Source organism: Gracilinanus agilis, chromosome X (genome assembly GCF_016433145.1).
Source record: "Gracilinanus agilis isolate LMUSP501 chromosome X, AgileGrace, whole genome shotgun sequence".
Classification (NCBI taxonomy): Eukaryota; Metazoa; Chordata; class Mammalia; order Didelphimorphia; family Didelphidae; genus Gracilinanus; species Gracilinanus agilis.
Window position 1 is genome coordinate 39940367 of NC_058136.1, and position 12035 is coordinate 39952401.

At 47.0% G+C, this 12035-nt stretch overlaps 1 protein-coding gene across 1 annotated transcript in view; it reads left to right on the top strand.

Annotated features, from left to right (window-relative positions):
• Nucleotides 1–10715: 10715 nt before the first annotated feature.
• Nucleotides 10716–12035, top strand: part of CYLC1 (cylicin 1) — an 18251-nt gene continuing 16931 nt past the window's right edge. The window contains exon 1 of the mRNA XM_044682810.1: nucleotides 10716–10728. Coding sequence (XP_044538745.1) covers nucleotides 10716–10728 — 13 coding nt within the window. The remainder of the gene's footprint in view (nucleotides 10729–12035) is intronic.

A 12035-nucleotide genomic window follows, 5' to 3' on the forward strand; every position in this document is an offset into this window, starting at 1 on the left:
AAAGAGGCCACATGAGTAGCCAGGGGGTCACACAGTGGGTCAAGGGGGTTCTTAAGTAGGGCTGTCAGAGACTGTCCTGAGGAATAAGAGAAAAGGAAAGAGAAAAGGAAATAAAAAGGAGCACACAGCCCCCAAATCTCTGCACAGATGAAGACAGAACTTGATTCATGTACTGTAAACGTATTCCCAGCCCTTCCGGTGTGGCTGAGAAGCAGACTGTTGGCTCTGCAGCCCACCTGGCTTGAAGTCTTTTGCAAGCCTGGTCCTCTAGGCCTCCCCATAATTCCCAGGCCATCTCCAGGCCTGCATCTGACTTTTTTCTGTGAAGCATTCAGAATTATCTTATGCTCGGGGGTTGGCGTTTGATTTCTCTTACTTAACCATAAGCAGACCTGCGGCCAAGGACACAGTCTTCTCTGAACTGTGTTGACCACCGTATTCTCCCTCAGCACCCTAAAACAGCCAACATGCCTGGGTTCAAGCTCTGCCCCTCACACGTCTCTTGGGGTCTGGGCAGCTCTCTGAAGCTGAAAGTTGCAGGGAAAGTGCCTGCTGGCACTGGAGGAGAGTCTCCATTTATAGCGTAGTTTGAGCTTTGCAAAGAACCTTACAATGTTAGCTTATTTGACGTTCACAACAAGCCCTGGGGAAGCGGGTATAGGTGTTATTGCTACCCCTGCTTTCAAATGAGGAACCTGAGGAAGATGGAGGCTAAATGTCATATCCTGCATCCCATAGTCAGGCAGTGCCTGAGGTTGCATTTGAACTTGGGGCCTCCTGACTCCAGATCTGGTGTTCTGTGTCCCAGGCCACTTGACTTGGAGTTAGGATTCCTGCCTTTGAATCCTGGCTCTGTCATCTACTCAACAGTTGACCACGGGCAGGTGACGCATCGTCAGCCAGAGCCGATGCTTCCTATTAATTGTGCATGCAGTATTTCATCAGTTTTCTGTGGCCCCACAGAGAGGAATTTTCATTATTGCCTCCTCTTCTTCCTCCTCTTCCTCGGGAGGAGGCCCATTCCCTTTTCAGGCCAGCTCAAAACATAATGAAGTCTTTGGCTGTTCCCAGCTGAAATCTGCCCTAGCCCAGTGATTTCAGGCCCCCTGAAATGTTCTATCCGGCCACCAACATTATTCCTAATCTGACGAATACAACGAGTAGGATACAGTATGATGAAACTTTGAAAGAGCTGCCTTAGAAACAGACTGGCAGATGAGCATTTCCTTTTCTTTGGCCCCCTCTTTAAAAGTTTGCCCATTGCTGAGCTAGACAACTTCCTGCAGGGCACTGATGTTCATTTTTCCTCAAGGGGCAGCCCAAAGGGAGATGAAGGCTGCTTTTCTCAGAAGCCCAGGAGAGGAGGGGGCAGAATCCTATCACTGGGCCTTCCTGAGTGTGCAGGAGGTGCTTTGATTTCCTGCCTCAGGTCCCCTACCATGCCCTGCAGCCCTGGGGAGGCTCCTGGGCAGACAAAGCCGCTAGGGGTGAGTGCAAAGGCAAATGATTCCAGCACTGTCATCATAACACCACCCTCCCCTCTGCTGGATAAAAGCCTTCCTTGGCATTCCATTGCTCTCAGGACAAAACCCAAACGTATTCATTAGGTACCAACCCACCTTGCCAAGCCAACCTTCCCATTCTTCTGTTCCACGCGACAGGGCCAGATGAGGTGTCGCTTGTCTCTGCTCAGCTCCTGGGACAGTCCCCAACCCCTACTCCATGAAAGACTGTGCAACTGAATTGAATTTGCCATGACCACCAGCCCCACCATCCCACATTGTTGGCCTGTAGGGCCTATTCATTACCTGCCCCATATCCGTCCTTCGAGATTCACGCCACCTCTGTTCCGAGAAGTCGTGTGGTTTTCTCCAGCCACAATGAACTTCCCCTCTTCGAAATGGCATCGAGGGTAGATATTTAGATGGGGCCCGAAGGCTTCCAAGGCACTTTACACACATTATTTCATTTGGTTCCATTTTATGAACAGGGAAACTGAGGCTGAGCGGTTGCTTTTCTCATGATCACGTGGCTAGTGAATGTAAAGAGGGAGAGCTTCAGCCCCATGTCCCCAAGCCTCCCTCTTTTAGTAAACCTCCCCTATAGACCGCACGGCCACACTGACAGTTCCTTGCCTTTTTCTGGCCTCAAGTGGTCCAAAGACCCACCCAGAACACACCCAATAGACACTCAGGGAATTTCTGTTGGTGAAGCTGAGGCTACTCCCCTCAGCTACCAGGGGACAAGAAGAATGAGAAGGGAGAAGAGCCACAAAGAGTCCCACTATCCACTTTCCTGCTCGAGCCCAACAGGGCCTTCTCACTTGGCCACATGAGGAGTCTGGAGGTACATGAGGTGGCACCATGAAGAAAGCACTGGATGGGGAGCCAGAAGTCTGCCCTTTGAATCAGAATTCTGCCACTGACTACTTAGCTGACTAGGGCAAGGCGCTTCCCCTCTCTGGGCCTCCTCTGTAACATGAGAAGTTTGGACCAGATCAGCTCTCCGCTCCACTTCCAACTCCGTTCCCTGCTGCCCTTTGTGAAGGTTAAACATCCTCAGTGAGGAGCATGTTTTGGAGAATTCATCCATCATGCCAGGCCTGCACAGCATCGAGCAGCCACACTATATACAATGGAGGGCATCTCAAGCTTTCTCACTCCGATCAAAGGATGAGAAGGCAAAGGCAAGGCTGGGGCCAACAAGGCAAGCTGCCTTCCCATCGGGTTTCATTTCCAAGTCATTTGCCAAGCATTCTGGTCATTCCGACACATCTACTTCATTTCTTGCCCTTAGAAAACACAGTAGCTAGGTAGGGTAGTCAATGGAGTGCTAGCCCTGCAATCAGGAAATGTTCTTGTTCAGTTGTTTCCAAAATGAGTCAGGAAGTCCTGAGTGTGAATCTAGCCTCAGATACGTCCTAGCTGTATGACCCTGGGCAAGTCAGTTCACCCTGTTTGCCTCAGTTTCCTCATCTGTAAAGTGAATGGAAGAAGGAAATGGCAAACCACTCCAGTATCACTGCCAAGAAAACCCCAAATGGGGTCAGGACAACTCAACCCCAATGAAAACAACTGAACAACAACACTTAGAAGATGAATACTCTCTAGATCTAAGAGTCGACATCTGTCCTACTGATTGGGGGGGACATTCCAAACCAGAGACCTACTAGTCCAAGGCAGATAGTCCATGGTCACGGTAACAGAACGATCTAATGATCTCTTCTAGGCCTCACTCTGCCCCTGTGTGGCTTTAGACCAATCATTTGGCCCTGTGACTGATTCCTCATCTGCCAAACGATGACTAAAATGATGGGTCCTTCATTACCCAGATGGGACCGCAAGGCCGAAAGAGGGAAAGGCACACACTCAATATTGATGGTGTACAAAATTAGGCCTTGAAGAGGACTCGGGCCTCCTGGCTTCCCGCCCAGCACCCTTACTGTTCTCTCCCCCACTGCTCCAGGAAAAGAACTGTTTTCAACCTGGTTCGGTTGAGGGGTTCTTTTGCTATTTAGACCATTCCCCTGAGCTGACCATCTTTGCACCCTCCCTCCCCACCACGGAACAAGAATATGAATATGGTGCCACACTTATGGCACCACCAGTGCATGTCTATCCCACCCCTTCACACGCCACTCCTATCCATTCCCCTCTTTATGTATCCAAGGATTATGTGTCTTTCAAGGCCTAGTCCAGGGTCCATGTCCCAAGGAAAGGGCTTATCTGAACCCTTTCTGGCCTAGCGAACTCTCCTTTTTCTAGTCCCTGTGACCCTTAATGTCTGCCCTACTCACTGACCCAATACCTACTCTGGCTGCCGTGCTGTGATCTCAGGGGTGTGCGTGTGTGGATAGGGCTACATTAGGCATCAGGCAGGGGAGAGAAGCCTACATATCATCTCCCCAGTCACACGAAAATCTCCTTTAAAGGTGGGGCCAGATCTAGTGCTTCCTCTTTAAGTCCTTACATGGTATATTACACTAACCTGGCAAATTTTCAGGAAGGAAATACTTATTGGTGGAAAAAGGGACAATTCCATCATGTACCAGAAAAGGAAAAACCCCGGGAGCCAGAGTAACTTCAGGAGCTTAGCCTCAGGTAGAACTAAGGCCCTTTAGAAAACATGTTTTTTGAACCCCTGCTTCTGCCATATAGGTTTTTTTTTCACCCAATTATCACCAGGGTGATGAATCAACAGTCCCTTTTAAGGAAAAAATTACCATCCAATCAAATGAGGCTGGGAGTCTATGACAACACCATTGTCTCATGATGTCATAATGGTGGTCAGAACCAATAAAAGCAGCCCCAGCAGCCAGTTGGTGTGGTATTGAGCCCAAAGTAGCTGACCTGGAAGCATCAAAGGACCAGGGGCTATGGACGATGTTCAAGAGTACTCAACGTACGGAAGGTACCTGGGATACCACGACTTTCAAAGCTTCAAGAAATACCGAGTATGCCAAGGGAATAAAGGACTTGAAGTGTTTGAAGTGATTGATGGGAGTGAAAGGTAAGCACAAGCTAAAATGTAATATATGCTATGGTGTATGTCAGTGATTCCCAAAGTGGGCGCAACCACCCCCTGATGGGTGCTGCAGCAATCCAGGAGGGCGGTGGTGGCCACAGGTGCATTTATCTTTCCTATTAATTGCTATTAAAATTTTAAAAAAATTAATTTCCAGGGGGCTAAGGAATATTTTTTCTGGAAAGGCGGGGGGTGGGGGGTAGGCCAAAAAAGTTTGGGAACCACTGGTGTATGTGTACATATACATCCACATATACACATACACATAATAAACATGTATGACATACATTGTATGTAGTCGGATAGCCTGAGCTTCTTCCCCTGAGTAACTGGGTAAAGTCAGAGAGCCTGGATTTGAATTTGTTTTGTTTACTACCTATATAAACCTCTGAAAAGTCTTATTGAATCCCACTTCTAGGCCTTAATTTCCCTGGATCTGTTCCATATAAGGGTCACTTCTAGGATATGACATTCATAGATTTATAAGAACATCATTAGTATTCCTTTCCTCGATTATAAAACAGGGATCATCACAGTCTTAGCAACAGTTTTGCCCACCCCCGCCAAGTATTATAAGGACCAAACTAGAAAATAATGTATAAAGTTTGATGAAATGTTTAACCAATCCCCTCCCTCCACTTCCCCAAATGACTTGGTAAAAGCATTTCCTCTCGGGGGAGAAGCCAGGTTAACCACTCACTAGGCCTAGGGACACAAGAACCAAGAAACCCTTAGGAGGCTGCTGAAGTCTAAGCAAATTGATCACGAGCATATTTTTGAAACTTCTTTGTCTAGACCTGAAGAAAGAATACGTGGAGAACAAGTTTATATTTCTGAAGGAGAGATGACAAAGTCTGTCGAAAAACGCAAGGAAGACAGGAAACAGGAGAGTTACTTAGGGAGGACAAACAGATTAGAAAAAGAGTCAGCCAAGTTCCCAAACAAAAATGACAAAGCCCAAGTGAAGAACGAGACGACTGCATGTATGTATACCATCCCTCCCTAATAACCCGCAAAAATAAGGAGAACATGTTTTCTAGATTTCTTCACTGATTTCAGAAGGGAGAGAAGCAAAGGCTCTGGAAATCTGTTGGGGGTTAAGAGAAAGGTGTTTGTGTTTCACATATACTAATTATATGACTTCTGAGTTTCCCCCAAATATAACATAATATCCTAAGAGATCTAGAGAATCTGATAAATCTGAAGGGAAAATTGTAAATGTTAGAAATTATGAAATTGTCTATGATCTTATCCAACTTCAGCAAATGGAGGTATCTCACAGGCTCTCTCTAGAAAACATTTATTCATTCAATAAAATATTTCATGGTGATAATACATGTATAATCCAGTGGAATTGTTTGTCAGGGAAGAGAGGAAGGGGACACATGAATACATGATGTCACTTTGGAAAACTTACATGTAAATTTGTTATTGGAATAAAATAAAGAAAAAATTTAAAAACAAAACAAAACTAAACTAAACTAAAATACCTCACGAGGTCAGAGTAATTATTGGTGTTCAAGGCCAAGTTAAAGCTTATTAAACCAATATTCTGCCATGGCACGCATGGAATATTGGTTGTAGCAGGTTCCCATTTGCCAAAAGAGAGTATGTGGAGAGGGGATGAGACTTAATTAAATGTAAAATAAAGTACTTTAGGATACTTGGGAAAGGGGGCAGTTCCATTCTACCAGGGTAGAAATCCAATCTGCTAGTCACGAAAGATAGAGAGGGCAGTCATTATAGCAGGATATAAGGCTGACCACCCATGATGTCATTGCATCGGATGATTATTTCTAAGGGCTAAATTCCAAATACGTGATTAACCTAACTTGCCACGTTTTGGGAGTTCAATTTTACCAGCCATGATTAAAGTCGGTTTCACCAAAGAAATGATTAAAATGTCCTTACCTGACGGGCTATGTGTGGCCTTTAATCTCACTGCCATTAAATTCCAGTCACCAACTGTTCCATCCACAAGGGTTGTTTTTAGGCTGAGGACAATGTCTCCAAGAAGGAAAAAAAACTGCTTAAGTGATGGAGAAAGAATTTTACCCAATCCTAATGTGCAGCTCTTCCTTTTCCTTCTTCCTAGTTCTAGATTCTATATTTGGCGAGCTACCTCCAAAATCTACAATCAAGATAAATCTCCTCTTCCCCAAACCTTCGTTTCCCAATCAGAGAAAGAACTACTTCAAAATGTCTGAAGTAAGTAGCTGGATTTAAAGCCACTGTGGCTGTTTCATAGCTCCCTCTCTCGTAGAAAAAATTCAGTGAAAATGCTACTGAGTCACCCCTAGAATTCTAACACCCCCCTCTTTTTTGTCTTCCAAGGTAGGGAATAAAATATGGTGATTTCATGGAGCTAGGAGCTCTGCGATCAACATCAATCCTCCTGGCTTCAAACGACTTATCATTTGTGTTTCATACATACTTCTGCACCTCTAAAATGCGAATTAAAAACTGTCATCCTCAACTTATGTGGATTTGTTTTGTGTTTCACTGAAATAGAGTTGAAACTAGCAAAGTCACGGCGTGTGTGTGTGTGTGTTTCTGCAGAGAAACATAAAATACTATGAAAAAATAGTGAGGGGGGCATCTGAGGAGAAAAAGGTTCTGGGGACTCTGAGAGGTAAGGAGACTGAGAATCAAGCCCCAGTTTACTCGGGTGTAACAACCTGGGTAACGTTAGTAAGACTCTTAGCCTCTCGGGTTCCTCACCAAAATCAGAAATTATCCCCTACCCTGATTAGTTTATATCTAGCTCAGAGGCTATGATAACATGCTCTGCAGACCCAATCTAGCCATCATGCCAACTGTATTAGTTTTAGCACCATTGAGAAGACTCAATTTGGACTTTCTTGCATGATCCTGACAGCCCTGTAAGGGAATAGTTGCCACTGGGGGGTTGGTATTATTTCCATTTTAAGGATGGAAAGAGACAAGATTCAAACCTAGCTAGATCTGACTCCAAAAACTCTTTTCTACTTTTTTTGAAACCCTCACCTTCCGTCTTAGAATCAATACTGTGTATTGGTTCTAAGGCAGAAGAGTGGTAAGGACTAGGCAATGGGGATGAAGTCACTTGTCCAGGGTCATATAGCTAGGAAGTGCCTGGGGCCAGATTTGAACCCAGGATCTCCCTTCTCTAGGCCTGGCAGTCTATCCCAATCTAGGCATTCTTTTTTTTTCTTTTAAACCCTTACCTTCCACCCTAGAATCAATGCTATGTTTTGGTTTCAAGGTAGAAGAGCAGTAAGGGCTAGGCAATGGGGGTTAAATGACTTGCCCAGGGTCACACAGCTGGGAAGTGTCTGAGGCCAGATTGGAACCCAGGACCTCCCATCTCTAGGCCTGGCTCTCCATCCACTGCCCCTTTTTCTACTTTTAATGACATTCCGACAGTGACATCTGTTCCCATGCTGCTAGCAGACGGATGGCTCAAACCTTGGACTTGTCCCATCCTAATGGGTGACAATCATCTTCGTAAGGTTGGGTGGGAGAAAGGGGAAGGGGGCTGTGTGGACTCAAAGGTTCTGGAAAACCCAACCGGATCTCTAAGGAGGGCCCGGCACATTCTCTCCCTCTTCCCACTCTCAGCTCTCCCAACTCAGCTAATTCCTTGTCAGGCAATTTCTTTTATGACAGTAACACACACTTCTTTCTTCCTACTCTTACCCAATTACCTCGGGAAAATCTCTCTCTGCCTCCCCCTTCCATCTTCCTTCCATTTGTAACTCAAAACAATGACCCTAATCATGGCTACGGAGCATGAAGTAGTTCGAGTTGGATACCCCTGTGTCGAGGAAAAGGAAAGAAAGAGGCTGCCCATGCATGCTTTGAAGTGAAATGAAACATAATATAGCTCCCGGCCATTAGTCTGCAGAGCCCTTGAAAGTGTCCAGCGACTAGTGCCCTTCACGAGCTCCATTAAAATCTCCCTTTTCCCAGATCTCTCCGTCCTCCTCTAATTAAACTTGTTTTCCTCAAGCTGGCAATCAAGAGAAATGGAAGCGTAGTTTTTATTCAACATTGTTTCCTGTTTTGTGTAACCTGCTTTTTCCTCGAGCACCCGCAATCAAGAGACATTAAACGGTATTTTTTAGTCAATGTACATTGTTTCCTGTTTTGTGTAATTACCAGGGCTGAACACAGTATTTTCTACATTTCATTGCAAATGCAAAGTCTTTCGATTGCATTATGGGTTAAATAGGTTTGGTGGGCCGGCCTGGGAACCGAGCCACCGATTTATTGAACATCTTTTCTATGGGGAAATGCGAGGGAGCTCGAAACATGCCAACCTACAAATGAACTTCGGGAGCCTGACCCGTCTGCAATTTGGGGGGCTGCCCCCGTGTAGCATTGCTTTGTTAGGCTCCAAGTGGGAAGCCGCATCTTCCTGGGTCATTAGCCACCAGGGCAGGCAGGCAACCTTCCAAACTGTGCATTAGTGCTTTCATGTTCCCAAAGGGGCGGGGAGGGCTTCTCTCGAGGTGCCAGAATTAGTGCGGCTTCTGAGTTGCCCGCCCATGCCCTGGAGAACCGATGCCGATGGGGCAGGCCCTCTTGCCTTGATTGCCCAAAGGTAGATATCTCGGCGCTGGCGGTTACTTCTCGTGTGGCCCCGATGCAAGTCGCTCAAGCCCTCTGAGACTCAGTTTCCTCCTCGGTGAAACGGAGGAAGGAACTGAATTGGAATCTAGCCAGTCCGATGATGCCTAGGGTCCAACCCATCCAGGTCTATGAGCCGTCCATGGGCTGTTGGGAATCCAGGGCAGAAAAGACCTATGCTCTGATTTGCACCACAAGGATGTCTGAAAGCACAGTCCAGGGCAATAGGCGTGCGATGCACGGAGGGGGTGGGGGGAAAGGAGGGGACACACAGCTGGCAGCTGCCATCGCTTAGGCCTCAGTGATTGTGCCCAGAGAATAGCTTTTGATTCTGCCACACTCTGATTAGCAGTGATGGAAATATTCAAGCTAAGCCAAGAGGTGGGACTTTGGGGGTGGGGGTCAGAGGTGGCCAGTTTCCGGGGAGCTCTGCTACTTACAGCCACTGTGTGGCTTGAAGGGAAAGCCTCCCTCTCTGGGCAAAGCAGCCAGCATGAGATATTCAGGTGAAGGGCCCAGACGATGACAGCACCTGAGGGGCAGGCCTCCAGGAGGGCAACGGAAGTCCTGCGGTGGCTACACGTCAAAGGGTTGCCAGTGGAAGTTCTGCCAAGTGAGCCCCGGTCGCTGGCTTGCTGGCTCCCTTCCTCCCCCCACCCCAGGAGAGGGGTGACCGTGGACAAGCCCAAGCAGGAAGAGACCGGCATTCAGTTAAGAGCAGCCTGTGCCAGTCACTGTTCAAGGGCAGAAATGCACCTGGCTCCTGCCCTCAAAGAGCTTACATCCTATCCCTAAGCCATGCCACCCCCAACCACCCCAGTATCTCTAGCTGGCTTCTCCTCACAGATCTTCTTGCTTCCTTTCGACACGCTTTGTAGCGTGGGGCCAAGGCCTTTGGGTCCCCTGGACAAAATGTCTTCTCCGAGCCCCACGGTGGAGCCGAATGGCCCCGGATTGCCCAGAGGTCTGCTGGACCCCAGTCGGGCAGGCTCCCAGAAGTCTCGCAGCTGATGGCCACTTCGGATCTCTCTGACAATAAGCAATAGCTCTATTTCAGTCTCAAATTCGTCCTCACTTTCCCCCACCCACTCAGGAGTGCCCAGTTTCTGTGTGATCTCAGGTGAGGCCTCTCCCTCCTTGGCCTTCGTTTCCTTTTCTGCAAAATGAAGAGGCCTGACTCTCTCTCAGCTCCAGGCCCGAGTTGTTCTGGTCCTGTCTCTTTGCTGGACCCGCTCCCTCCTTCCAGATGGCTTCCTTCTTCCCAGCTAAGGGCCTGGATGCGATTCTGCCTTTGTAAATATCCAGGTGTCCTTCACATCCTCGGCCCAAGAATATTAAAGGCCAAAGGAACCGAACACCCCAGACAGTGCTCATTACCAGAAAGATTGTCGGCTCACATGCAATAGCCTTGACCTTTAAATTAACATGAGAAATGAGAGTGAACATAAAAGCTCTCATCAGTTGGAAAAATGATTCATTATGAATGAGTCTCAATGGACATAACCTTCTAAATTAAAACTGCAGCGCTTTGCCTGTGAAACCCAATTCGTCTGTGAAAATATCACCGTGGTATTGCCAGGATGATTGAAAATGGTGAGTTTTTATATCACACTCTGCCATTTGCAGGGACAGGGGAGACGTGAATGTCTAAGTAAAAAAACGGAAAAGGTACAGAGAGGGAAAAGGCAGAATGAAAAACCGTGAGATTAAAGTAAGGGGAAACCCCCAAATATTCGTCTCGCATCACCTATATTTAGTGACTCTTCCCAGAGCAGTAAATGACGAACCTAATCTATGTACGACTCTGTTAGCAGTTCACGTAGCTAGCCACACTGATCCTATTTCAAATTTTCTTGGCAAAGATACTGGAGTGGTTTGTTATTCCTTCTCCCAGCTCATTTTACAGATGAGGAAACTGAGGCAAACAGGGTTAAGTGACTGGCCCAGGGTCACACAGCTAATAATCTAGCTGAGGCCAGATTTGAACTCAGAATGATGAGTGTACCTGACTCCAGGCCTGCTGCTCTATCTACTGTGCCTCCTACTTGTCCCACTAATCACATAGCATAGAACTTTTTTTTAAATCCTCACCTTCCGTCTTAGAGTCAATAGTGTGTATTGGCTCCTAGGTGGAAGAGTGGTAAGGGTAGGCAATGGGGGTCAAGTGACTTGCCCAGAGTCACACAGCTGGGAAGTGTCTGAGGTCAGATTTGAACACAGAACTTCCTGTCTCTGGGTCTGGCTCTCCATCCACCGAGCTACCCAGCTGCCCCCAAAGCATAGGACTTAAAGCGGCCCAAGGTTAGGATTCAGTCCTGCACGGGTCACTGAGTTGTCTCACCCACTGTCACATAGGCCTTCTATCCCAATACTGGCTGACACTATCTTGCATAAAGGCACACACTGAAGGCACCCACCAGATCAGGCATGGACAAATAGTGTCACCTCCGAGCAGCAGCAAACCCCCTTGGACAAGGATGTTACCTTTGGGTGCTCTTTCTATGTGCCCTTTAATAAGTGGACATGTTGGAATCGGCAAGTGAGGTTACATATGTGGACATATGCCATTTTTCCTTAATAGACTGCTTTGAGCGTTTGTTATTTCCCCTCCAATTCTTCTAGGAAATGGGGTCACAGAAGATGAAGAGACAGGGAAAGCAGACAAGGAATGTCAGAGCTGGAAGGCAACTCCCTGGGATTATGAATCTTATCTTAGGTAAGAATAATATCGGGGCAGCTGGGTAGCTCAGTGGATTGAGAGCAAGGCCTAGAGACGGGAGGTCCTGGGTTCAAATCTGGCCTCAGACACTTCCCAGCTGTGTGACCCTGGGCAAGTCACTTGACCCCCATTGCCTACCCTTACCAATCTTCCACCTATAAGTCAATACACAGAAGTTAAG